Source organism: Syngnathus typhle, linkage group LG11 (genome assembly GCF_033458585.1).
Source record: "Syngnathus typhle isolate RoL2023-S1 ecotype Sweden linkage group LG11, RoL_Styp_1.0, whole genome shotgun sequence".
Lineage (NCBI taxonomy): Eukaryota > Metazoa > Chordata > Actinopteri > Syngnathiformes > Syngnathidae > Syngnathus > Syngnathus typhle.
This window is the reverse complement of record NC_083748.1, coordinates 3392867-3419482: the sequence shown is the minus strand read 5'-3', so window position 1 is coordinate 3419482 and position 26616 is coordinate 3392867. Positions and strand designations below refer to the sequence as shown.

At 42.3% G+C, this 26616-nt stretch overlaps 3 protein-coding genes and 1 long non-coding RNA gene across 5 annotated transcripts; 2 read left to right on the top strand and 2 right to left on the bottom strand.

The window, feature by feature from the left end:
* Nucleotides 1–561: 561 nt before the first annotated feature.
* On the top strand, nucleotides 562–11292 carry mars1 (methionyl-tRNA synthetase 1). Its single transcript, XM_061290293.1, has 21 exons — nucleotides 562–807; nucleotides 2263–2353; nucleotides 2422–2500; nucleotides 2654–2785; nucleotides 2923–2998; nucleotides 3212–3399; nucleotides 3480–3583; nucleotides 3652–3768; nucleotides 3834–4037; nucleotides 4688–4889; nucleotides 5076–5150; nucleotides 5242–5412; nucleotides 5719–5814; nucleotides 6232–6349; nucleotides 6464–6677; nucleotides 7926–8057; nucleotides 8186–8290; nucleotides 8525–8720; nucleotides 9230–9301; nucleotides 9796–9918; nucleotides 10673–11292. Exons 1-21 carry the CDS (start codon nucleotides 705–707, stop codon nucleotides 10820–10822), a joined length of 2748 nt encoding a protein of 915 aa, XP_061146277.1. The 5' UTR covers nucleotides 562–704; the 3' UTR covers nucleotides 10823–11292.
* ddit3 (DNA-damage-inducible transcript 3) lies at nucleotides 11284–15727 on the bottom strand. The gene is made up of 4 exons (XM_061290294.1): nucleotides 15569–15727; nucleotides 14446–14507; nucleotides 13661–13871; nucleotides 11284–12802 (listed from the first exon to the last, which is right to left on the bottom strand). The coding sequence occupies exons 3-4, from the start codon at nucleotides 13814–13816 to the stop codon at nucleotides 12041–12043; spliced, it is 918 nt and encodes a 305-aa protein (XP_061146278.1). The 5' UTR covers nucleotides 13817–13871; nucleotides 14446–14507; nucleotides 15569–15727; the 3' UTR covers nucleotides 11284–12040.
* Nucleotides 15728–18642: 2915 nt separating this feature from the next.
* LOC133162625 (uncharacterized) lies at nucleotides 18643–20586 on the top strand. 2 transcript variants are annotated; one of them, XR_009716251.1, is made up of 3 exons: nucleotides 18643–18747; nucleotides 19323–19384; nucleotides 20045–20586. It is a non-coding gene; the product is annotated as an uncharacterized LOC133162625 (long non-coding RNA). The 2 variants fall into 2 exon arrangements; XR_009716252.1 differs by having other exon boundaries at nucleotides 18728–18870.
* dctn2 (dynactin 2 (p50)) lies at nucleotides 19546–25759 on the bottom strand. Its single transcript, XM_061291947.1, has 14 exons — nucleotides 25533–25759; nucleotides 25185–25253; nucleotides 22872–22968; nucleotides 22712–22773; nucleotides 22439–22537; nucleotides 22212–22372; nucleotides 21826–21979; nucleotides 21612–21677; nucleotides 21415–21453; nucleotides 21215–21292; nucleotides 20966–21037; nucleotides 20780–20882; nucleotides 20269–20360; nucleotides 19546–20137 (listed from the first exon to the last, which is right to left on the bottom strand). The coding sequence occupies exons 1-14, from the start codon at nucleotides 25566–25568 to the stop codon at nucleotides 20051–20053; spliced, it is 1215 nt and encodes a 404-aa protein (XP_061147931.1). The 5' UTR covers nucleotides 25569–25759; the 3' UTR covers nucleotides 19546–20050.
* Between the last annotated feature and the right edge of the window lie 857 nt (nucleotides 25760–26616).

Sequence of the window (26616 nt, the reverse complement as noted above, 5' to 3'; positions counted from 1 at the left end):
ATTTGTTTACTGGACTAATAAATGCATAGAAATTTATTTTCTAATAAATGCACAACATTTCACAACACAAATGTCATGTTTGCATGTGTAAGAGGGCGTCTGCACTCACCTTGCAGCGTGGTAATGTATTTTTTTTATTGGAGAGTTGCTTCTCGGTTAGTTTGCTTGCAGCATTCAAATCCAAATATCATTTGGCAAATATAGACAACTCCGTCAGGTACTTTTTGTTTTTGCAGAGTAATGACAGTCGCCTGTGAGAGCACTTAAATTGTCTGGTTTAGTGAATGTTGCCTCCTGCGAGCACTTTAAGCGGATAAAAAAATATATAGCTTGCTCTGCATGCGTTTCTCGCTTGAGGATTGGCTAACTACACGCGATATGATTTTGCATGTATCCAATCAGAGTCGTCGGACAGGCGGTGATGTGAAGTGAGCTTCCGCCCCGCTATGCTTGCATAGTGAATAAATCAAGCCAACTTTGCGAATGTCGTGGCGTTACAATGATTTCTGGGAAATGTAGTTTGTATTTGTGTGAGATACTATGCCGTAGCCATTCTAAAAACTACAACTCACCATTAGTCGGTGACGCGCAATCTCCTTGCATCAGCGTGTGAGCGTGGACCGCACTTACCGGCAAAGTATTAGTCACTTTAGTGTGTTTTAGAGTAGACATTACTCCGAACCGAGTCCTCACTCAACGGCCAAATGAAGCTGTTTGTTAGCGAAGGTAACCCACACTGTCTAAAAGTGTTAGCTGCTTTAGAAGTAGCTGGACTGCAGTGTGACGTCCAGTTTGTCAACCACGAAGGTAAGTAAGGGGAAGCTTTAAAGCATAAATTCGGCTATATTCACAAGAAAAATGTCAGACTTAACTTAAATACTCGTTTAGAAAGTTCGTGTGTGTTTTGTTGTTGTTTGAGTTGTCTTTTCGTGAAAGTGGCGGGTTTTAGAACCAAGTTAGCTAGCTTGTCAGCTGCCTTCATTGGTTGCTTTTGTCAATCAATGTCAATCATGTGACAATTAGACAGAAGTCTATGACGTCTGTATTCTCGCTTGCATTTTACTGTGTGCTATTTACAAATATTTTGTTACTTGATTGGCTTTTTATTTTCTTATCTTTACTTTGCTTGCTATTTTTATTTATTTTTTTTATAATGTTTTACCTCCACGAAAGAAGTCACAGCCCCCCAAAATTAGATTGGACAGTATGAGAAGAAAGAAGCCCGATAGAAAGCACTCACCCGAGTCTTGTGCGAGTCTTTATGCGTTGTAAAAGCAATGATTTACCTAAATGTTGACAACCTTTCCCCCAAGGCATGTGATTCCAAAGAACAAATTATTTGCAAATCTTCAGGCATGAACACAACCTCAACTGTATATCTGACTTTTCATATCACATTGGAGAGGCACCCAATTGGCGAATAAACTGGTTTGACTTGTGTCAGTTAGTCATGTAAAAACGTGTTTAAACAACAAAATATCAAAATGTTACGTGTGGGGGGAAAAAACGAGTCAGACAAATATCAGCATTATTATTCATCGCCACACCCCTGATAGGACTGCTCGTCCCAGATGTTTGCTGTTCCTTCACAAAACCAAATCCCAGGAATCATTAAGCTGCCACCATCTTGCATACTGTCGTGCTATATGGAAAATTAAGCACGTGCAGTTTCTCTTAACAATTTAAAGAAGACAGCAGGAGTGTTTTTCTAATTTAAGACAGCTCTCAGGTGTTTACATAACGGATATCCTGTTGACAATATTCTCGAAGAATAAAGTATCGTATAAAATTTTACACACCCCGTTTTTTGTTGCGCTGTAATTACCCTGTTTAAAAGCGATGGCCCAGTTTTATGCAAATGAGCAACACTGCATCTTGCCCCATAAACGGCTGAGCCAATAACTTGTCCAGCTTTCATTACAATGATAACTTGAGGCTAAGCCTGAGTCGTGTTACTAGGGTGTCTTCTACTTCCAGGAACATACGTAGACAACTGTAAAGTTGTAAGCACTTTCCACTCGTGGAGGCATCAGTTCATAGAAGCGTCACCAAACAAATAATCCTTATCGTGTTGACAACTTAACCGAGCAATTTAATAGATGGCAGTTATCAGAAGCTAGCACCTCGCAGCAAAATAAGTCAGTGGAGATCTGATTATACTTTTAGTTTGATACGATTAAAAACAAGGGGATCGCATCTAAGCTTGGCTGAATTCAAGAAATTCCACTTTTTTTCTTTTGATTATTTTATTTATTTTTTTAGAGAAACCTGTGCCCTTCCTGAGTCGTCCATGTTTACCAGCCCTGCTCCTTCCAAATGGACAACACCTTTTCAGCCCCAATGCCATATGCCGGTCAGTCATGTGCAGTTCTCTCTGCAAAGTAGATTCATTCTTCATGCTTGTATCTGTCATTTTCTTAGATACATGTTTGAAGTGAGCGGACAAGAGTGCAGCGAGCTTTGTGATCAATGGCTCGAATGGGAAGCCACAGAGCTCCAGGTACGCTGTTTTACAAAGCACTAAATCCCCAGAAAGTGTGCTGTTGCTGGGAGTGGCATTTTAAATTGTTTAATAATAATCATTCAATTGTGCTCTAAGACCCAGCAAAGAGAGAGATTTTTCTCCGCTGTAATTATTGTCTGCTTTCTGCAGCCTGACTTGCTTCAGGCCCTTCATCTGGCGGTGCTTCAGGGCAAAGAATCAGAGGCCACCCAAGTCCTCGCAGGGCCCCTCAGCTACTTGGACCAAAGCTTAACCAGGGGGACCTCGCCTTTTTTAACTGGGGTACAACAAGCCAAACCTTCTTTCAGATCAAAGATTTGCCTCTATTTTGAAATATACTATTTAAAGAAAAAAAAAGGTATCAGTACAATACTAACTGTTAGATAATATATATATATATATATTTTGGTTTGTGTCAGGATGTCCTTTCCCTAGCTGATCTTGTTGTGTGTGCCGCGCTGCATCCGATTTTGTCCGCACCATCGCTCGCCTCAGGTGAGAATTCAGTGTGTGTATTTCAAATTAGGTCATGCTCATGATCGCCCTCAGAGTGATTGTAAAATGTTTGATTTAGATGTTACTTCACCATTGATGGCTCTTAAAAGTTTAATCATTGACTTTAGTTAGCCATGCTTTTCCCTTACTCAAATATACAAGTCTGTTCTTTTTCCAAGTCTGTTTCATCTTCCCACGTCCTGCTTTTCCCAGGTGAACCCAATTCTGTGAGGGTTTGGTTCGACCGTGTGGCCGCCTCACAGAGTTGCGTGTCGGCCTCTCACAAAGTGCTGCAGGGGAAAGGCCTGCAGGCAATGAGGAGCTTCATGCAGAGGCAGCCTGCGCCGCAGAGCGGCCAGTGCAGAGGCGGCACACAGCCATGCAACAACGGCCCTGCTGAGGTACGTATCAAACTTAAAAGAGTCGGAGTAGAGGCTCTGTCGGAATTGAAAAGGTGTATTTTCCAAATGTATTTGTTTAGGATGAGGAACGTGTGGTGTCACAGGAAGAGATGGAAGCTGCTGCTGTTACCTGGGGCAAGGGTTTAAATGCATCCACTGCAGCCACGAAAAGACTCCACCCGATGTATGTTATTATATTTCTTACACGATTCTCCTAGATTAATATAATTAACATTCTCTTTTTTTCTTCAGTCTGCCGCAGGATGGCAAACGAAACATCCTGTTGACCAGCGCCTTGCCCTATGTCAACAACGTACCCCACCTGGGCAACATCATCGGCTGCGTTCTCAGTGCTGACGTCTTCTCCAGGTGCCCGAGAGGGAGAAAGTGTCCTCGGTTTATGATTGTTTTGACAAATTACCTTCTTCTACAAGGTATGGCCGACTGCGAGGCTGGAACGTGTTGTTCGTTTGTGGCACAGACGAATATGGCACGGCCACGGAAAACAAAGCCCGTGAGGAAGGCTTGACGCCGCAGCAGATCTGCGACAAATACCACACCATACACGCCAGCATCTACCAGTGGTTCCAGATTGATTTCGACTTCTTCGGCAGGACCACCACCGAGAAGCAGACGGAGTAAGTTACAAGCAGGGTTTATAGAGTGGTCCTATAAAAATTAAAAGGCAAACATGTACACGATTATGTAAACTATTACAGCAATCTCGATCAGATTATAATGTTGAACGAACGTCTAGTCCTCCTAAAACATAAAATCTACTTAATAACTGAATCACTGAGAGCAATGATGCAGTCTGCCACTTCTACAAGCTACTGCACTTTTTTTTTCTTTCTTTCTCCATTGTCTTCAAATGTTGCCGCAATTCCTCTGGTGGCAGATAAACTTGCTCTGTACAGCAACATTGTGAACGAGCGAGACCCTTTTTTTTCCACCAAGAGCAGATGTATCCATTTGCAAGAGAACCACAAAAGACATCAGGCGCTATGTGAAGTAGAAAACCGCCCACAGACTTAAAGACCAAAGTGGATTCATGTAAAGAGCTTTCATATTTTGATCCAACCACAAGCTTAAGCCCCCACCCCCACCACCACCACCTCCCGCACCAATAACATTTTAATGATCGCCAGTGCAAAGCCTTCCATATTTCTTGAATGTTTTCTGTCTGTCACAATAGTGAGCCGCCGTCTTACTCGGGAGGGATTCACTGTCCGCGTTGTCATTAGTTGGAATTTCTTCTCAACTATCTTTCCAACTTTTTGTTACTTAGGATAGCCCAAAATATTTTTTGGAGACTTCACAAAAATGGCTTCCTGGTTGAAGACACAGTGGAGCAGCTACGCTGCGAGAAATGCCAGCGTTTCCTGGCCGACCGCTTTGTAGAAGGCACATGCCCTCACTGCAACTACCCGGATGCTCGGGGCGACCAGTGCGACAAGTGCGGGCGACTCATCAATGCTGTGGAACTCAAGGTGACCTCAATTGTGATAATAACTTTGAGATTACTTATGAAGTAAGATTGACCTCTTGCTGTATTCCGACTAAAGCTATTGTTACTTCCCCGAAACTGTATTTGCTTTATCTACAGATGACCCCAGCCTTATAGAAAAGTATTGATCCATGTATTGAATGAAGCTATATCTGTCTGTCCCCTTTAGGCACCTCACTGTAAAGTCTGCGGACAGACTCCGGTCATCCGCTCCTCCAAACATCTTTTCCTGGATCTGCCAAAGGTACACAGTCAGACTTCAATTTTGTGTCAAGTTTTTAATTGACACAGTATGAGCACTGTAAATCTGTAGGTGTTTTTGTCTGTGTTCCCAGTTAGAGCCTCAGTTAGAGCAGTGGCTGAACAAGACCACCAGCAGCGGAGACTGGACAGCGAATGCCAAACAGATCACTCGCTCCTGGCTCAGGGATGGACTCAAACCTCGTTGCATCACCAGAGACCTGCGATGGGGAACACCAGTACCTCACCCAGACTTTCAAGAAAAGGTCAGCGTTGTTTCTGACTAGGGCTGGACTTAAAACTGCAGCTCCAAGTGGCCAATTCCATTTTAGTGCAAATATGTATCCACAGTTGGCAGCGTCCTGACTGCAATCCAGTTCAATGTGTTTTGTTCCTTTTTCCACTTCCATCATGATGCACATCCTAATTGAGCCACTTGGGAGCAAAAAATCTGACTCAGTTTAACCATGCAGTGTAAATTTAGCCCGTGTGCAAACATGATGATATTGTTAGTCTGTCTTCATACACAGTTGTAATTGCGGCCACTCGTGGCTCTCTTACCACTTCTTCAGGTGTTCTACGTGTGGTTCGACGCCCCCATTGGTTATGTTTCTATCACTGCTAACTACACAGACAAATGGGAACAGTGGTGGAAGAATCCAAATCAGGTAACACAGTCTAACACACTTTAGAGTTTCTCTTGATTCAGCTAGTCTATGATAAACTTCTCATTATGTTGCGATGGGAGACAAGACTTTAGATCCTACAGATAAAATGCAGGAAATATCACGCTGAAATTGTAAGTTAACCAGCTTCTACTTGCTCATTAAAAAGACGCGAGTTCTAACGGATGAATATCAGACAACTCCGCCGTTTGCTGTCAGAGGCAACGTCTTCATTCACATCAACTCATATCATCTCTCGCCATCTAAAACGCCAGGATTGAGCTGTGAGAGTGTGTGTGTCAGCGTGTGTTTAGGGCGGGGGGCTGGGAAGAGCCGATAAGTCCTCTTTGAACAGGATGAGCTCACCATGATCTAATATGATGTCATCCTCATGTTGCAGTGATGTTTGTTTGCCGCCAGGTGGAGCTCTACAACTTCATGGCCAAGGACAACGTGCCGTTCCACAGTGTGGTGTTTCCCTGCTCCCTCCTAGGAGCTCAGGACAACTATACACTGGTCAATCACTTGATAGCGACTGGTACACATTTATAATTGCTACCATTCATTACTTGAATCATAAATATTTAAAAGTGTGATGAATTATTCATCCCTACAATCACATCGGGCATGTAATAATCTGCCTTGTGTGCAGAATATCTGAATTATGAAGACACTAAATTCTCCAAGAGCCGTGGCGTGGGAGTCTTTGGCGACATGGCTAAGGACACGGGCATCCCGTCCGACGTGTGGCGCTTCTACCTGCTCTACGTCCGTCCCGAGGGACAGGATTCGGCCTTCTCCTGGGCCGACATGGCTCTGAAGAACAACTCGGAGCTGCTCAACAACTTGGGCAATTTCATTAACAGGTTGGTCACTGAAGGGCCGAATTGAGACGTCATCATCGACGTGATGATGATGAGCAGGTTTAAAAAACAAAAACAAAAAACTGCAATTGTAAGCATTAGATGTCAGAGGTTTGGGAAAACACCACTGTAAGGAAGAAGGCTCAAACAGACTGTACGCTCAGTGTGGGAGCGGCAGTCTCCCTCCACCGATTAGGTTGAAGTTGAGTGATAAAGGGGACAGAGAAAAAGATAGGACATTGCAGGGCTGGGCAAACTTTTGCATACAAGGTCCAAATTTGATTTAAAATGGACTGATGGGATATGTCATTTATAAATGAGGAAAATATAAAAGTACACAAAATATGAAACCGGAGCATTTGAGTTATCCAGCGTCAGGGCGAGCTTATGTAACTTTTGGGGAAAATACTTTCCTGTTTCTTTCAGTCATCATGAAATCAAAAGGAGAGGAATTTACGTCACTCATCTAGTCCAATTAGGATCTCAGATTGTTGGAGATGTAACAATTTCAACAGATTTTCCCCGCGTTTTGTAAATATGTTAGGGATGGTGTAATATCGTGCCCAATTAGACCGCCTCTTAATGACTTAAAAAAAAAAAGAAGATTGGGGTTAAATCCCACATCAAAGATGTTTCCTTCTGAAAATTTTTTTCAAAGCACCTTGATCTTCAAAAATTGTTCTCGGGCAGCAACGGTTGATGCCTAATTGCTTTTAAAAGATCTTAAACTGCATCCAGCCGGAGGTGCTTGGAGGTAGACAGTGGCATGAAAACCAGACCTCAAATCTCTAATTAATTAGTGTCAGTATGGTCCACCTTGCCAGCAAAAGTACGGGTCAGGTAAAGTTCACATCAAACTAACATTGCGCATATGACAGTCTTGACTTGATTTTGTTTGAGCGAAATTTAGTCAAATACAAGATGGGTGTGTTGCGTCAGATGTGTCAGCCCCTTACCACAAGCATCTCGCTGACGCGCGCATTCAACTCAGCTCGATTATTTGCAGTGAAGAGGCTCAATGGGAGCGCTGTTATGTTCATTTACATCAGCAGAGTGCATTACACATAGCAACACAATCTATAATTTATCATCAATTAGCGTGGCGGCTAGCAGGCTTCCCCCCCTTATGTAGCACTTTCTCCCCACTGATTCTGAGCTGCGTTTCTCACTCTCTTGATGACACCTTTCTATTTTTTTTCTGCTTTTCTGTCTTTTTCACCCTCCTTCGACCCCCTCCCCTCAATCCTCTAGAGCCGGCATGTTTGTTTCAAAGTTCTTTGATGGCTGTGTGCCCGCGATGGAGCTGCTGCAGGAAGATAAGAAGCTCCTGGCTTTAGTGGGCTGGGAGCTGCAGCAGTATATACAACTCATGGACAAAGTCAAGTAAGACCACTTGAATTATATTCTGTACATTCAATATGGCACGAGTGTCTGCTTTTCCTAGTATGTTTAGTTTTACGATGTTTGAACGTGTGATGGAGAACCTTTTTTGCGTGTGGATATTTCACCAGAATCCGTGATGCCCTGAAGCACATCCTCAGCATCTCTCGCCATGGCAACCAGTACATCCAAGTTAATGAACCCTGGAAGAAGATCAAGGGGGGAGATGCAGAATGGTGAGATTTTGATGGCCAACTTGAGCCAAACTGTGTCTGTAATGTCATGCAGGGTTGGACAAATTTGCATATACAGTGCATTTGAGACTCCTTGCTTTGAATCAAGATACAGAAATTGACCATCACTCACCTTTTTTTGCATACACACTCATTCAGTCACATTCTAATATCATCCTGGGATTGTGAAATTCAATTTTGGGCGCCTGGTAATAAGAAACTATCGTTCCCCCTCAGGCAGCGTGCAGGCACCGTCACTGGCGTGTCCATCAACGTCGCCTGCTTGCTGTCCGTCATGCTGCTGCCCTACATGCCAGCGGTTAGCCAAACCATCAGGGATCAACTCAATGCACCGGACTCTTGCGTCAGTGCCATGTTGCGTGGCACAGGCGCCTTCACACGCGTCCTTGATGCCGGCCACCGCATTGGCACTGTGAGTACAAGTGCGCAGTACACTTTTATACTGACTATAATATACTGTATGTGCCCACACTAGTCTAAAGATATAAAATAAAATATCCAGGAATATCTAAATAAATAATTAGTTACAAGCTGCTCACACACTCTCAAAATGCTTCAACACCATGCCCCGCCCACTTTTGATGTTGTAGGCAAGACAGTTTGGCGATTCAATGTTGGCAATCTGTCAAGGATACCTGCTCCCGATTGGGGAACTTTCCTTGGAGGCGTTCATGAAAGTACAAGTCCTGGCGTTTGCTCGAAACGGCTACTTCAAACCAAAATGTCTGACTCCTGTTCACATTTGAGCATGTCTTTGAAATTTTTTTGTGCATCCTCTTCTTATGGACATGACAGCTTTAACTGGTTTTAGTTGAATTCAGAGTTGTACAACCTTTATTGATGATTTTTTTTTAATAGGGCTTCATTTTACATCTCAGGGTGATTCTCCGTTTTAAATTACTCTTTCTTTCTCCCTTTCAGGTGAGCCCGTTGTTCCAGAAACTGGAGGTGGAGCAGATTGAAGCTTTGAAGAAGAGATTTGGTGGGCAACAGGTATGTGATAACCAAGAAGCAGGTTGACTCTTCTATTGAGGTGGAAAATAGCAAGTGATGATGTTAAGCCGTGCAAATGGGCCGGGCAGACGGAATACTTGCTTGCAGCATCTCTTTTCAAAAGTGATACATGGCAAATAGACAATAGGTGCTTTGTATTTTATGAATTCATGGGATAGATAAAGAATAATCCTTGTCTAAACCGCCTTCATCTAGCCTGAAGATGAACCGGCAAAGAAAAAGGTACCGTTGGTGTTTGCTTGCGAAGCATCCACACGAGTGCTGTCACTGCCGATTACCGCATGCTTTGACTATTACTTGCAAATCATTTGAACGTTCCCTTATCACCGTGAGTCCAGTGCATCCCCACGTCTGTTCATTCATCAGCCGCTTGTGAAATCCCGTAGACACTTTGACTGAGAAGCGCTATTGTCTGAAATTAAGTCAGTCGTCTCTTTGAAACAACACGCCGTATGTTCCGATTGCACCCTCAGACACCGACTCAAAATGCTGCCAGCCCTCATTCGGCCGCTACCCTGCCCACCCCTCCGATGGACGTGAACGCTGGAGCCGACCCGGAGAAAGCCCGGCAGCTGACGCAGGCTGTGGCTGAGCAGGTAGCCCTGCTGATACATTTATTAATACCAAATCCTACACACCATGGTTGCCCACCTTTTCTAGGTCAGGATAAAATTAGAAATGGACTCAAATGTACTAAAATAGGGTGTTCCCCATAAATGTATTAACTCTCTGAGTACTCATACACTGTTATTTTGATTTGGGTGTTTACAGACATTGATACAAGATTAGTGAATTTAAGAAATTATTTTGAATAATGGAGAACTGTCTTCTCCTTCCTATCCCTCGGTCCCGTTCAGGGTGAATTCTTTGGGGTGTAACTTTGTATAATGTATATGCCAAAGCATCGGCTGAGCTCAACATAATTATGAATGAGTAGATTTACTGTAAGAATGGGTGGGCCCTTGTTAGTTTTAAAAAAAAAAAATGAGATTGATATATATATATATAACTATCAAATCCTACTCATAGCAAATCAAAGTGATATCCAGTTGTTTTTAATAGACTACATATATTTATTAATATCTTGTAAATGAATGCCTCTCGGTGCTTGTGTTTCATAATGATCTATTTAAATTGTATTTATAGTTCAAATAACAGATGGATAGTTGGATGGACAAATATTTGGTTTTGCTTCGTACACGGTAGGTAATGTTAATGGAGAGATGGAAATCGAAGTTTGCATGTGATATATGCAAACAACTAGGAAGTTAAATGTTTGGTCTTTGCAATTTTTTTATTTTTATTATTTATTTATTTTTAATTTAGCTGTGTTGTCTTTTTCTTTGTCAGGGAGAAAAGGTGCGAGCCCTGAAAGTTCAGAAGGCCGACAAAGCGGCGATTACATCTGAGGTGTCCAAACTGTTGGAGCTGAAGAAACAATTGACTCTGGCAGAGGGCAAGAGCCCTGAACCCACACCTGTCAAGGGCAAGAAAAAGTGAGACGTGCAAGTAAAAAAAAAAAATCACAACCAGTGGAGGTGGTTAGCAGTAAAAGGGGGGGGGGATGATCGGAAGTACGATAGCAGGAGATGGGGAACAAGATGTACATGGCGAGATGAGGATGTTAGCCAAAGGCATAGCCGTGACGGGATCTGAGACAATGCGTTGTTGGCACCGAGGGCTAATGAAATGCTAGCGAGGCCGGTGGGGAAATGAAAACACACAAAGGGAGCTAAATGAATTCTGTTACAGAATGGAGGGATTTGGGAAAAATCCCTACACTAAGGGAAACTTATTTGATACTCTCACTACGATACATTGAGAGTACCACGTTCGACTCGCAAGATGCGCGCTTTAGTGTTTTTATACATCGTTTAAAAAAAAAAAAATTATTAACAGCTGAAAATATGTGGACGCTACTTAACTTCCTGTCACTCATGTGCACATAATAAAACCATGTATTAAGAAAATGAATTTTCTTTTATTGCAAATTTGGGATTACAGTGATGCATTAGAAATACTAACGTACGGAAAAAAAAACATGCATTATCCATGTAGAATAAACAATTTAGGTGACATTCTGAATAAGAAAGTAGAAAGGAACTGTACACATTTGTACAGTAAACGTTTTTAGCGCAATATGAAAATAGCATGTGGAAATACCACAAATAAGTCACCTGTAGAAAGTTTAGCTGGGCGCAAGTTTGCAACTTTCTGTATTTTAAATACACATACAGACAAGCGACTGCTTATAGAAAAAGCAAAAAAATGAAAATAAATGGTTCGATTCTTAAAGCGAGGGGACATATTCAAAACATTCCTGAGCTCCTCTATCTCTACAAATGGGGGCAAATAATCTCTGCTAGCCATATTGCAGCCCTTTTAATGAGTTACAATTTATTGCAAAATGGCAGGAAGGGACAACAACGGAATACCCTCAACTGAATTCCTTTCTATCCAACATACAAATCAAACTCTTCCTAAAGGTTGTTACATACCTTGCGATCTCTGATATGCAATTAAGAGCTTGCTGTTCTTTTGCGTTTCACATTCTTTGTCTTTCCAGTTTGCCGCAGTCATGTCGCATCTTTTTCTTTCACTCTGCCTTGACTTTCATCATCTTTTCCAAACATCTTAAAAATCTCTTTGGTTTTCATACCTTCTGGCCTAAAGAGCATGCACACCCAGACCTTTTCTTCTTCACTTCTGTCTACAAGATCATTTCCTGGTGTTGACAAGTCTCTCGATGAGGGCTCGCCGTGTGCGCTGCACCTCCTCGCCCAGCCTTTCGATCTCCGTTTTCAAGCGCTCGTTCTGCTCCGTCAGCTCCTGCACTTTCCTTTCGTTCTCTTGCTCCCTCTCCTTGCGACTCTTTTTGGCAGACAAGTACGACGTTGACGGGCGTTGCTGAGACTGGGAAGAGGCGCTGGGGGACGAGGCGGCGCCGTCAGGCCCCTCGCCCCTCTGCCGCTTGCCCAGGCGCGAAGGCGAGTAGATGGATGGGGATGAGACGGGTGACGACGGGGAAGAGCAGTGCTGAGAAGGCGACTGCGAGGCGGAGGACGAGGAGTAGGATGGCGAATCAGGGACGCAGGGCAACTCTTCCTCGCTGGCTGATGGAGATGCTGGATGGACGCTGTTAACCTGCTGCTGCTGCTGCTGCTGCTGCTGCTGGTGGTGATGGGGATGGTGGTGGTGATGATGGTGGTAATAACCACCGCTCGAATCCAGCATTCCTCCTTCACTCAGGAACTCAAAGAACTCGGGGGGCAGCAGGTCACCGTCGCCGCTTCTCGCCTCTGTTTTCCGCTCTTCTGTCGGAGTCAAGCAGGACGAGGAGGAAGATGAAGTGTGATGCAGAGGCTGGGCGTTGTGGATCTGCTCAGTCGCCCTCTGGACACCCTCTCCCCAAGTCTGACCTCCGTCCGTCAGCCACGTCAGGGAGCAACTCTCCAGAACATCCAGGAACTCCGGCTCCTTCTGTAAGTACAAAGCATAAAATTTGACGTCATTCTACTCCATCTTTGTCCAAACAACGGCCCTGGAGGGCATTTGACATCCCACTGCGTGATTTTTATTGGCCTGCCACATATTCTAATTCCACATTCAAAGATAGCCCACAATTGTTTAACATTTACTCTATTTGTTAACAGATCAATGTTAATAAACATGACACTTTGGATATTAAGATGTTAAAAAATATATTTTTTTAAATATTTTACGCTTAAAATACAGCTTTTATTTAAATTTATATTTTACAAAATCTTTTTGTCTTTCATGGTATAACACATTTGTTTTATGTCACAAATAACGGCTTTGTCACCATTGTCACCAAATGGAGATTTGCGCTCCCCCTTTTTTGTAAGTGTTTAGCATTTTAACATAGGACACATTTAGTATTGTTAGGCTAGAGACTTAATTTTATTCTTAACTTTGTGTTGGAATAATAAAAAAAAAAAAACCTACATCTTGGCTTAAATTTGTGGGTTTTCTTTGTGTAGATTCTCAGCCATCCGCAAAGATTGAACTGAGTCTCGTTTGTTGAATGTATTTTCTTAAAAAACAGGCAATTATCATTATTACACAAATGTTTAAGTATGTTTCATAAATTCAATTTTAAAGCAGCTGCCCTCACAACCTAACCCTGCAGACGCAATAAAAAAAATAAAAAAATAGATGGATTATTTTCTCAGTGGCCACCCTCCGCCGCCGCCTATCCTTGTATTTGATGCCTATTTGTATTTTGAAAATCTTGGTCACCATTGTTCCACAAGTAACACGCAGATATTCAGTTCATTGTGTGTGACCATCCAGGTCCCTACGGTTTCAGCTACTGACCTCGCTGTACGAGGGGGCGCGCGCCAGCTTTGCCCCTCCCGCGTCCGAGCCCAGGATGTCTTGCAGGTCCTCATACCACGCCTCCAACTCTGCGCCACACAGCGGCCCCACACCGGGGGGGTACGGCGGGGGCAGATGCAGCCACTCGGCAGTCATCTTGCCAGTCAACTCGCAACGCACTCCACACTCGGTCACACGCTTCAAATGGGACCTGACGGCACGAGAGAAAGAAAGCACAATGGTGAAATGGCCAAGTTTGCTACTTTTGGAATTCAAGTGGGAATAATTTGAGTGTGTGAATTCAAAAGTGAATTTAATTGAAAATTGAGGCGATACGTAGTTGTGACAAGATGAAAATGCTTGTAAAGAAATACGAATTCAAAGTAAATTGAACTACATTTTTTTATTTTAAAGAGGCAGAAAGACTTCTAAGATAAATCTTGAGTTTAAAATTACAAAATATGAAAAAATACACCAGCGCAAAGTTAGGTCAATTACGGGTAATTTGAAACTTAAAAGCTACACTTATTAGAACCAGCAAAAACAAAAATCAACAAACATTTGTTAAAAATTCAAAATGTTAAAAACTTGACAAGCATTCATGTAAAATGATATTGAACATTAAAGCTACATTAATGAATAGTTAAAAGGCAAACGTATAAACTACATACACACATCACCGTCAAATTGAGAATTAAAGCGTATATGAACTTCAAAATGTACACTGTATGTCTAAATTAAATGGGAAAACAATTGTCAACTTCATTAGAGAAGCATAAATTTACCTTTAGAAGGACTCCCTTAATCAAGTCTGCAAATCGGTTTGAGATATTTTTCCCCTACAAATCTGGAAGAAAAAAGGGGTTAAAGTTTGCTTTAATAACTGGCAAGAAAAAAAAGACAACTTTACGTAATCAAAGGCGTCTTGCCTTTGAGGTCTTGTTCTTAACCTGAACGCTAAACAAAGACCGAGCGGCTCTCCACTGCGCCCCCTGCGCTCCAAAGCGCGAAACAACACGCTTCATAATCGATAAACAAGATGAGAACAACGGTGATGAGACTTTGATTTCAACCTCACAGCCGTGACAGTCGTTTCTCTCGCTCGCCTTTAACGTGAGTTAAAACCACAACCGAAGAAAAACCCACCAATAAAACCGATATAATTAGATTTTTTTGGTGATATGTTTCAAAGAAATGATTTTACTTTAGATGACGTTCCATTTTGACGCTGCCAAAAAATGATACCAAATTCACGTGTCCTCCCACAGGGCGGCATGTCATTTTAGTGACTTTCAATTGTTACATTCTTTAGTTGTGTTACAAATGTCATAAAGGTTTTTCATTTTTGTCAAGTTCTGTTAAATTGACCGCTTTACGAGCCAAGACAATTACGTCATGGAAAGAAAAGAAAAAAAACAGTGGTTCAATGGGCAAAACTAAAGAAAACGCCAAGTCGGAAAAAAAATCGGCAAAGTCGAAAAGTTTAATTTTAGTGAGTTAGGCGACAACATTGAAATATTTAATTTTGGTATATTGAAATACTTAATTTTACTAAGTTTCAAAGTTGTTTGTTAATTGCGTTTGCTTTGAAATCAATCAGATGAAATATACTTTGCAATTGTCACAACATTTCTCAAGTATGAATGACATGCATAAGTATAATTAATTGTCTCTTCAAGTGACTCATGCGATCGCACGTCAAAGTTCAAACTTGGCGAGTCTGCGACACCTCCTAAAAAAATGGCAGTCTTGTATAATGTATATAGTGACGATTGCAATAAATGTCATTCTAAAAATATATCATTTTTTTAACCGGCCAAAAAAGTTTTCCCCGTTAAATTTGGTACGTCGCCAAGACTTGGGAAAAAACCTTAAAAAAACAACTAAACGTCAAAAGTTGTCACTTACCCTTTTCCTTTTATTTGTTCGCCGTCTCGACTGTCGCTGGTTCGAATGTAGATGTTTTAGTGAGAATGGATGATGGCTCATGTTAACCATTGTTCAACACTTGACAGCCGAATGTGCTTAAACGGAAATTCCCGGCAGCGTTTATAAGGAGCGAGGCCAACCGAACTATGTCAGGCGACGCGGGCCTACCGTGTGACGTTAATGTGTGGCGTACAAACGGGCCAAGTAGAAGCACGCAAGTAATCCGTTTTCCTTGACGACATCCAATGAGGGTGGCAGAGATTCGAGCAGGAAGGTCGGCTCTGGTTTGGCAAGCAAGGTTGAGTGCGCTCCCCATTGTCTGTATAGTTTGTACGAGGCGCAGTTGTGATGCAGTCATAAGACGGCCAGGACGAATTTGGGGCGTAAGGGAGTCACATGAAAGGAATGATGCAATGCTTGGCAACCAGTTTCTAGCTGGGGATAACACCGGCGGAATCCGAACATGTTTTATTAAATAGCGTTGCCTCGAACAAAAAATACATCTAAAAATATACATATATGCACGGCGAGCCAATGTCGAAGAATTGTCGTTTGATATTTAAAGCCGTGACGTTCCACGCCCACTCATCTTTTGATTTTCTACGTCACATACGAAAAAAATGGTACTAGTAAACACGAGTGGCTTGGATCGAGTGGACCATTCGGCGTTTGTATTGTCTCAGATGATGGACGTGTAAACAACACACGTTTGGAGCTTTAAATCTTCGTCACGTCGCGGGAACGCGCGCTTCGGATAACTTCCGGAATGGTCTCAAAACAAGCGGCCACGCGCCTTTTTCAACTCAGAACGACGAAACTCGTACTCGCTGTGATGATATATTAGTTTCGTGGATATTCAACTGGCGTTTCAGTTATTGTATTCAGTTTATACTTTTTTTAATGATTTGCAATAAATTTCTTGAATAATAATAAAAAAAAAGCCAGACAGACTCCTAAATCACTGCCTACTCAAGAAAAAGCAGATAATCGGGCAATAAGAGGAAGACTGGCCAAGCAATCACCAATCTTAAACCCAAGATAGCATGCATTATGTCTGCTTAAAGGGAGACTGAATGATAATCTCATTTTATAATTATTCACACGCGCACACACATAAATTATGTGCAAACACAGACATTTAATCTAAAATGAAAGATGAAATCACTTATGAAGATAATTCAGTGTAACCCCATAGTACTCGTTTGACTAAATTTGTAAAAAAAAAAGAATCACCCTTTCTCATAATTCTTCCCTACCTTGTTGCTTTCTTTTCCTGCATTCTGTTGCTTTTATTTCTTCCCCTCTTTTAAGATGAAGGCAGCTGCTTGGGGGCTGTACCCTTCCTTTCTTTCATCCTTCATTATTTTTCTCCTTTCTCCCTCTCATCCTCTCTTTGCACCTTTTGTCCGTTATCCTACCTTTATTTCCTTCTTTTCATTAATTCCCTCCATCTTTCTTTTCACCCTTCTGGTCTTTCCTTCCCTGGTCTTTCCTTACTTTCTTCTTTACTTCATTCTCCATTGTCCCAGAGCTGTAAAGTATGTGTGTATATATATATATATATGTGTGCGTGTATGTATATGTGTGTGTATATATATATATAATCGTACAACAATCTGACAAATGTTTATTGTTCTGTAGCACTTGTGGGGTAAATGCTTTTATAACTATGTACTTAGTTTGGAATAGGAGTGAATTATGTGGTGGTCCTCAGGCCGTAGGTTGTCTTAACAATCGTAGTTATGTGATTATCTACACAACTCTTTGGTTGCGTAGGTATTTTAAATAGGGGGATAAATAACGTCCAAGGATAATAGTCACGTTGCATCATACACGCGTGTCAAGGAGTTTATCTACTAAGTTCTAGGACAGTTTTGGTAACAAAGCGTCACGTAAACAAGACGTTCACACCCTATAACCCAGTGCGCGCCAGGCAAATCTAAAGCCGTGCGCGTTCACGTGGCGGCGACGGCGGCGCGCGCGCACGGCCCCCTCATAGCAACAGCGGCGAGCAGCGAATCGCGAGCTCAAACACTTGTCTCCAGGACCGGCTTACAGCACCGGCAACGCGTCACGGCTCGGGTGGCTGTTGCTGAGTAGTTCGGCACACTTGGACCGCCACAACCCCTCCACGCCCACCCCCAATCCGACGCTCCCTCCACCTCCACCCAGCTGTCTGTTGACTTTGTCAGGATGGGCTCTTTTATTAGCGAGACCTTGTTTACAACTCGGGTTGCATCATTTTCATTTGTTTAACAGTCACACATGATGTTTACTTCATTATTCTACCACGTGGCATCCAAGTCAAAGGGACACTTGATTAAGTACGATCTGATAAGAAAACAATCTATTTTAAGGAGTCCATTTGATCCCACAAGCGTTGTCAGTGAATTTTAGGAAGACATTTTTGCAATATTTTGTTGACCCGCTTACAAAACCTCTAAAGTTTAACTAAAATAATTGGTCCAAGTCATTTTAAAACCCTGTTTTAAGGAATACTGCTTCATTCCAAAATACTACTTTGTGAGAAAACTAACAAAGTTAAACAGTTGTGCCAAAACTCAATTTTAAGGTCAAACGCTTGACAAAACCTTATGTGTAAAGTTGTGACATTCTAACATGCCATAAGTCTAAAAACTTTCAGGTGATTACAGTATAACAGAAAACCATCTTGTGGAAAATCAGACGTTGAATGATCCGTTCCAGGATTAAACGGTTATAAAACATTGTTCCAAGTATTGTTGTGATAGTCCATGCATAAAAGTATAATTCTTTCGTTTGTTTGTTTGTTTTATTTTAAGTTGAAACATTTTCAAAATAAGTGTAGTATTATATCATTAGAATAAAAATAAAATGAAAGACACTGCCATGGACCCTCCAAAGTTGAGCGGTCTTTGATGGGTATTGTTCTGATCAGTTCGAGGTTTTCCTGCATTGCAGCAAGTTTCCTGTTTCCATCCGAGCACCACCACTGCCTCGGTCAAGACTTGCGCCACACCCAGCCAGCTCACTCCACTATACACACACACACGCGCATACATAAACACACGCACACAAGGCAGCTGTCGGAAAGCATCCCGGCTCAAACGCGAGACGGAGAGATACAGCTGCTAATGTGATGAAAGAATAAAGCTTAAAATCTAACATGGTCTCACAAAGTAAGAGCTGTTCTTTTCATTTGTATTTATTTATCTTGCATGTTGGAAAGCAAGAACATGAAAAAACAGCAGTTTTAAAAAGAATGAGACCTTACCAATTTACTTTCAAAGCATTTTTAAAAAGTAAGTATGGTGACCATGATGTACAATTTAATTATTTTGGGGTTCCACAAGGTTAAATTTTGTGGCCCCCGTCAAGAATGCACGGCATATGTCTTTCAAAAACATTTGAATGTGGATTTATGATATAATGCCATTGTTAATTAATTACAGCCTGGTAAGTGCAAAGCTTTAATTTAGTCTTTTTTTGGATATTTCTGGGGGATTAAAGTATAAAATGCTTAATTTTGCTTGCTTTTCGACAACATGCATTGCATGCATTTGATTCGAAAATTGTGTAAAGGTAGCATTAATATTGGTTTTAAGGAGACAGTCTGAACAATGTCGCATTGTGAAGTGACCGATTACTGACGCCCACTCCTCAACGAGCTTCATTCAACGTCATTATCATCAGTCTTCCTTCTCCTCTTACACTTGACAGTAACAGTGCTGTGTTGTGATTTAATTGAGTGCAGATGGTCGCTGTTGTGCACTGAGGACACGCCCTTCTTTCGCTACACCGGCTGTGGAATATCCCGTAGGTTTGACTTTCCCTTATCAAAACAAGCTATTTAAACAAAAAAACGTTATGTATGGAAGTTTTTCCTTCTTACATGCTTTGTGTCCTTTCGACGGTGCTATGCTGCCATCTACTGGTTCCCGGCAAGTATAACAGTTGAAAGAAACGCAAACAATACATAGAGCCAAGTTCATGTTTTATTGATCATATTCTGTGACAATACAGTTGAAGTTTAGACAATGGTAAAGCAGATTAACGGTGTGTGCCTCCCAGTCGTAATATAAATACAAGTGAGTGACTGAACGCAAGCAAACAAACAAGGTAATGTAGTCATATTTACAATTTTCCTTCAGAGGCCGCAGTTTATAATACATGTCTAAGGTATCCTTCCAACTTTACTGTGAGCCATTTCATTGGACAATACGAATCCAGTCTCGTCTTAAATCTCCAATTCTACTAGCAATCACACAATACAGTCAATTAAATAACCTTGAAGAATTTTGGTCTTATTTTGTCAATCTTTCCCAACATTCCACTTAGTGAAGAAGGCATAGGTGGAGGAAGAGAGCAGTAGGAGGAAAGGAGGTTGAGGGGGGGGGGGGGGGGGGGCAAGCGTCAATGTGTAAGTCTCATTTGTCCATTTCCAAACGCTTTGTTTTCTTGTATTTCTTTCTCCAGGTTTCTTTATTTGGACAGCTTTTTCATCCTCTGGTCGAGCGTGGAGAAATTCTCCTCTATGGCCACCAGGTTTTCCTTCATTGTCTGCTGGACCTGACACAAGTAAATATGGGGAAGATGTATTTGAGGTGAATTGTTTTTTTGTACCATGAATACTCAGTCACATTTTCAAAGTTACACCGTCTTCCTAATTCTGATGGGTGCATGTAGCTGATGAACCTTACCTGTGTCAGCAGGGTGTTGTTATCTTTCAGAGAGTTGTTGATCATCTGTTGAGTGGTGTCCAGATGTGTGAGAAGTTGGCCAAACTGCATAGCTGTGAGACACACAGACACAGACACGGACGGTTCACCTTAAATTCTTCCTGAAAGGAGTCATATTATGGAACTTTTGAATGGCTTGCGTACAAATACAATGGTGTCATGTGATCCATCCCATTGAAATAAATCAGCTCAAGGCTTGCATGAAAAATCCATGATGACAAAATAGCAACGATCAAATCTACTCCCGCTCTGATGAATATTAAAGATGTGATATAATCATCCCGTTCTCAAGTGTTACACTCCGTTTACACACCATGACGAGATTCCTTCGCGTTTCCAACCATTCGTTCCTCCCCCGCTAACCTAAATACACCCCCGTCAGTGAGCTCCCACGGGTAACGTGGTTCCTGGCAACACTACGCCGGCTTGTAGGCAATATTGCACGTCTTGTTGAGTCTTGCGAGTTTGTCACCTTGCTCATGTAGCTCCTTGACTGTCACCAGCCTCTGGACCACCTGAGGTACGGAGGTGGACATGGCCTCCCACTTCTGCACCGCATCATACAACTGCGACAGCTGCACACATATTAAAGCTTAACAAAACAACAAGAAAACCTTGACATACATGCGAGTAAAGTGAAAGTGAAGCACGGTAAAACCTTGTTTTGTGTGTCGGCGTCCTCAATGGCTGTTTTGTGTTTGGCGATCTCGTTCATCTTCCCGAGCACACTCTAAAATGCAGAAATCCATCGTGTCACGTCCATATGAAACGTCCTTGTATTTTATATATGAAAAAATATTAAAAGGTGGCAAATGTGCATTGACTCCCATTTAACATGAATTACAGAACAGATAAAACAAATATTAAAATGACCTGCCCTCCTATTCACTAAAGTTAGCACGCCTACCTGCAGCCTGGCCTCCACTTGATCCAAAGTAGCAGAGTCCAGTGCACTGACCCTGGCCTGGAGGAGTTCCAAAGTATTCTGAAACAAAAAACACCCACTTAATAGGGCAATGGGACAGGAAATGATGTAATCTCTAAAGTGAGACCTTGTTCTTTGGCTATAGATTGATTTTTTTTAAATTAATTGAGTAGACGACTCACTGTCAGACTGACTCCTTGCATGCCGGCGTTCAGAGGACCCTGCGGTGGAAGCGCCAAGGACAACGGCGTAGGTTAAACACAGTCAAATAAATCAAGGTGGGAGGTTATGTTTCCATAGCAACAGGAGCATAAATACACACTGCATATCTGTGTCGTCAGAAGAGAAGGAAGCAGACGAATGTAATTTGTGCCAGTACCTGTTTGTCTGATGCTGAGCCAACAGCCATCTCCAAGTCTGCCAGTCGCTTCTCCAATTCTGCCATCTACCGAGAGAACAAGGTAGTGCAATTACACGGTCATCATTTTGATCCCAGCAGTTCTGTGTACGTGGGGTGGCCTGGCTTATTAAGCTACTGTGCTTTAATGATGGTGAATAACATCCTGAACAGTTCTATATATATATTTTTTTACCTTGGCAGACTCATTGAACTTCTCTTGCTCAGGTCTGCTGTGTAGTTCATAGAGGACCACTCCATCTGGGCCCTTGGTTGCCGCTGACGCCTTACTGTCGCCAGCAGAGCAGCCGCGACTGCCCTTGGCCACCTCGAGCTGTGTGAGCAGGCGCCTGAGGAACGAGATGTAGCCAAATGGTGTAAGGGGGGGGTTATTTTCATTTACTTCTAAGATGGCAATGTAAATCTAATTTGTATCTAAATTTGAAAAGTCTGTATTTGTGTGAAAAAATCTTGGCCATGAGCACAAAGGAGAAAAATGGTAGCGGCACTTTTTTTTTTTTTTTTGTAATGACTTCATTCTCCTTCCCCACCAGGCAGTGAGGCCAGCATGGTGTGGCTCACCTGGCCAGCGCTCCGTCCGGATCCGCTAGGTTGATGTGCGCCTGCGGTCCCAGCAGCGAGTCGAGGTGAGCGGAAACTAGATGCTGCTTGAGCTGGGCCGCCTGCTGGGCGAGGACCACCGGGGTCAGGCGCTCTTCCGCGTTGCTTTCCTTTGTGACGGCCTGGCGACACAGTCCAGTGTCACGTCAATGAGTGGTAAGAACGTTTGTGAGTGTGCGACAGGCTACCTGGATAGTGTCCACCTCCTGACAGAGCTCCTGGATCTCGTTGACCAGGCGCTGGTATTTCTGCTGGGGCGTTTCCTTGATGCCGCAGCCCTCTCCGAGCTGCAGCGCAACACAGCAAGAACAGAGAATATGGTTGCAAAGCGAGTTTGGCGTGGAAAGTCAAGCTGAGGAGGTAAAGCTATGATATTTAAAAAGAGACATGTTTTGTTACGAGCAGACATCTTCGCGATGTCGTTCTAATATTTGATTGAACAATCAAATGAATGCACTCACAATTTCAAATTCTCCAGACTCGTAGCCCACTCTTCTGCTTTTACTGATTCTATCTGAGAAGTCTGTGCAAACAAAAGCAAGGAGACCAAGCGAATGGTGAAAACAAAAATCGAAATCAATTTGTGGACTTTTTTGGCCCGATAATCAAGTTGAAGCTGACCCAGGCCTTTAGTGTTGACATGCTTGTCCTTGAACTTGTCGTAAGCAGCATTGGGGTTGACCACGATTCTCTCCACACTGTCACTGCACAATTCCTCCTGTTATCGGGGGTAGTAAAATAAGTTAAACCGAATATATATGTATACGTGTGTGTAGAGGGTCCTCAGTTTACCAGGGTCCAGACATGTTCTTCAATTTGGCGGCATACTTGAGATTTGTGGCATTTTTAAAAAGAACATTTATTGTAATTATGGCTTCTGCATCACTGACTGGCAGCCATGTAGATTTGGGTTACGTCTCCAAACTAAAAGTGGACCTTTCAAAACTTTGTAAACCAAGGACCCTCTTTATATAAGATAGCACAAAAAAATGGGAAGCGGTGGGAAAACTTTTACCACCGCAAGCAAAATCCCTTAAGACATTCCCCTTGAACTTAAAACGACAATCATAAATGAATGACAAAATTAAAATGATGCAGATTAGTGTGGCAGGATTTCCTTGGTGATTTCAGTATGATTAAAAAGCAGTGGCCCACTAAAATGTAACTCATTCTGAAATTATGGCAGACCAAGACGAGACTAGGTGAATGGAACAAGGAAGCGATAGTGTCGACTGGTTGCTAATTATGAGGATGAACTGCAGAGTCAGACAAGACGATATCAAACGAGGCACTCAGAAAGTTACACTGATGAAGGGGCGGGAGCAAGGGGGGAAGCGGGATGGAGACGAGGAGGGTTAGTCAGGCTCTTACCAGCTCCTTGGGTTTCCAAAGAGAGTTAGAAAGAGCATAAAACAGTTGCAGGGTGGGAGAGAGAGAGACAACACGTATTAATGTGGTTATCACACATGCACCCACACACACGACACACTAAGAGCAGGATCAGCTGACTGGGATCAGGGAGAGAAGATCAGAAAGAAAGCATTGAATGCTTCAGTAAGCACCCTGGAATCATCTAGGATGCCTCCAGTACTTTCTCTCTTCACCCGGTTGTAACATAAGAGATGGTAGATCCTCTTTGACTCTGCCTGGTCAGGTCACAACTACGACATAATCTCAAAGATTCACTCACGCATTTGCATATTTAACAATTTTGCGAACCTACACGATTTCCACACAATTTGAAACCATTTGTTACATTTCCCTGACAATAGGGTGTGGATAAAGCGCCATACAAGTGCAGTCCATGAGAGGTGTGTCAGAAAGGTTCCAGGAATCATGCCTCAAAAACTACGTTTCAAATTCAAACTATTCGGTTTTCCCTTAAATGTGGACCACATGATCAATCCGCATGATCCTGCGGCGTTTGCTTCATTCAGCCCACGAGGAAAAGATGAAAACTTCTTCCAGGAGTGTATGAAGATTACACTTGTTAGACTTCAACTTTGAAAACGTGCCATTTGAGTTTGAAATATCTTTCGTAACACCAGACCTGGAACTTTGTTGACACACCTCATATAGTTGGATATAGTCTGCGGTGAAAAGTACTTGTGTCAAATCGCAAAGAGGCTGATAGTAAGATAAGGCGCTATTGAGATGTGGCGCATGCGGACGGACGCCCATAAACAGCCAAGTTAGTCAGGGCGAGGTTAGCCATGAAGCAGCTGCTCGACAGCATGACAAGTTAGAAAGAGAAAAGGGCTGGAAAGCAATTTTAGTACAAACACTTCTTTCTTTGAACAATCACACACACAGGCAGGCAGTTCATCCTGTCTTTTGGAACAGTTTAAAAATAGCAACACATTCATATTTTAAGTCTCCTAATTCCCTTCAACACATCGGAAAAGTGTGATTATAAAAATCATGCAAGTCAAAGCACAGCATCGAAGCCCACTGGGAGTATAAAACAATGTCAATCTTACTTGTAAAAGCTAGGGTCCGGGGAGAGGTGGATTAAAGTCAAAACAACAGGGGGATTGGGAAGGGGAGCCCGACATAGGAGGGAAAATGCCCATTAGCTTCTACCGCTTCAAGTTAGGAATCCAAACATTTGCATTTTTTTCAAATACACTAACACAACGTTAATGTATTTGAATTATAATGCACAATGGGGTCACGATGAGCCCATCGCAGCTGACTTGGCTCCATCCTGGACTGGTAGCCAGTCAATAGCAGGCACATGTAGCTAATGAGGTGAGCGTATACTCCTTACAACAAATCTAAAAGTCCATTCACACTGGTCCTACCGTTAACATTTAAAATGCAAACCATGCAATCTTTCTAAAAATAAGCACGTGTCCAGTTTATGACGTAATTGGGTCTGACATTGACACACAACAGATTTTTTAAATTATTATACGAAAACAAACAGCTTACCGACTCGAATTGAGCCTGGTCATCTTCTGGTAGGTCACCCGTCTCGTACACATCCGGCTCATTAAAAGCCTATTTAAAGAACAAAAAACAACAACAATTGGAACCGAAATGCACGACTAGCAGCATCTTTTAGCCTGGCCAACGCCCCGGTTTATTCAAACACCATACAACTTAATCTACTTCATCTACGGTGGCTTTTACCGCACCGTACGTAATGCATATAACATGTAAAGGCGTACATTAATGTCAGTTATGTCTAAGTTATAACGCTAGTAAAACAGCTGATCGATGTTAAGAGCTAGTTTCTTAGCCGAAACTAGGCTAACCTGCTAAGCAATTGCTACTTACAATTCCTGGTAAATTTGCGTATTTGGGGTCAGCCATTGTGCGTGAGAGCAAAACGTGATACCGACGGAAAACCTAAGACGACACAAAATGCGTTGATAATCGATTAGCTGGGTTAAAATGACAGAAAGGTAATCAAGGGGCCAGCCAAACTGAGCGACTAGTGCTAGTAGACGTCTCGCAGGCTGATCTGGTCGTTGGATTCGTCTGACAGTTTGTGCGTTCGGTTTATGGAACACCTCCGCCCGTGGCGGTATTGTTGACGCTCCAGAAAGGGTAACGACTCATACAGCTCATCTAGTTACTAAATCAAACGCACAGAAAAGCCTCTATGCGCGTGCGCTGTATTTAACTTTAGCCAAGACAAAGGAATTGAATTAGCCTTAATATTACATAAATTTGATTAAATATTAAATAAATTAGTCATTATCAATAGTCAAATTCAGCGTATTTTTAACCATTGAAAATAACTGACGTGACATTTTCCCTTATGTTCTAGTTGCAAAAGTAGCCACGCGGTGGTGCCAAAGATCCAAGCAAAACACGAACCAATCAGTGGAGTCGGAAGTTTTAAAAATAATAATCTAAAAAAATAAATATTTTATTTACATACAAAACACATTTCGATGCTAGGAAAAAAATGGATAACAGATCTTTATTTGTATAAACAGTGGGAATAAACCCTGGCAGAAAAAAGCTGCATTGTTTGTATTGAGTTTGCCCAGTGACATGTGCTGCATGCACCAAAATATAAGAGACACATGCATCTCTCCCAACAACAGAAATAAACAGGAAAGCAGGTTCTTTTTGTTCCATTTCTTATGCAGGTGTTCTGTAGGACCTGACCTGGCAACCCGAAAACATTTATTTCTGTACTATTTTTAGTGGTGAACTTTTCTATCAAATAATACTGCAACAATGACAGTATGGACAATTTAGGGGGGAGCGTGGGGCAAACTGTGTCGGAGTGCTTCTTCATCTAGTGGTGCTGATGAGAGGATGTCGGATGCCCCGCCCACCCAGAGAGAGAGAGTCAGAGAGACAGAGAGCGCGCGCGAGAGAGAGCGAGAGAGCGAGAGAAAGAGAG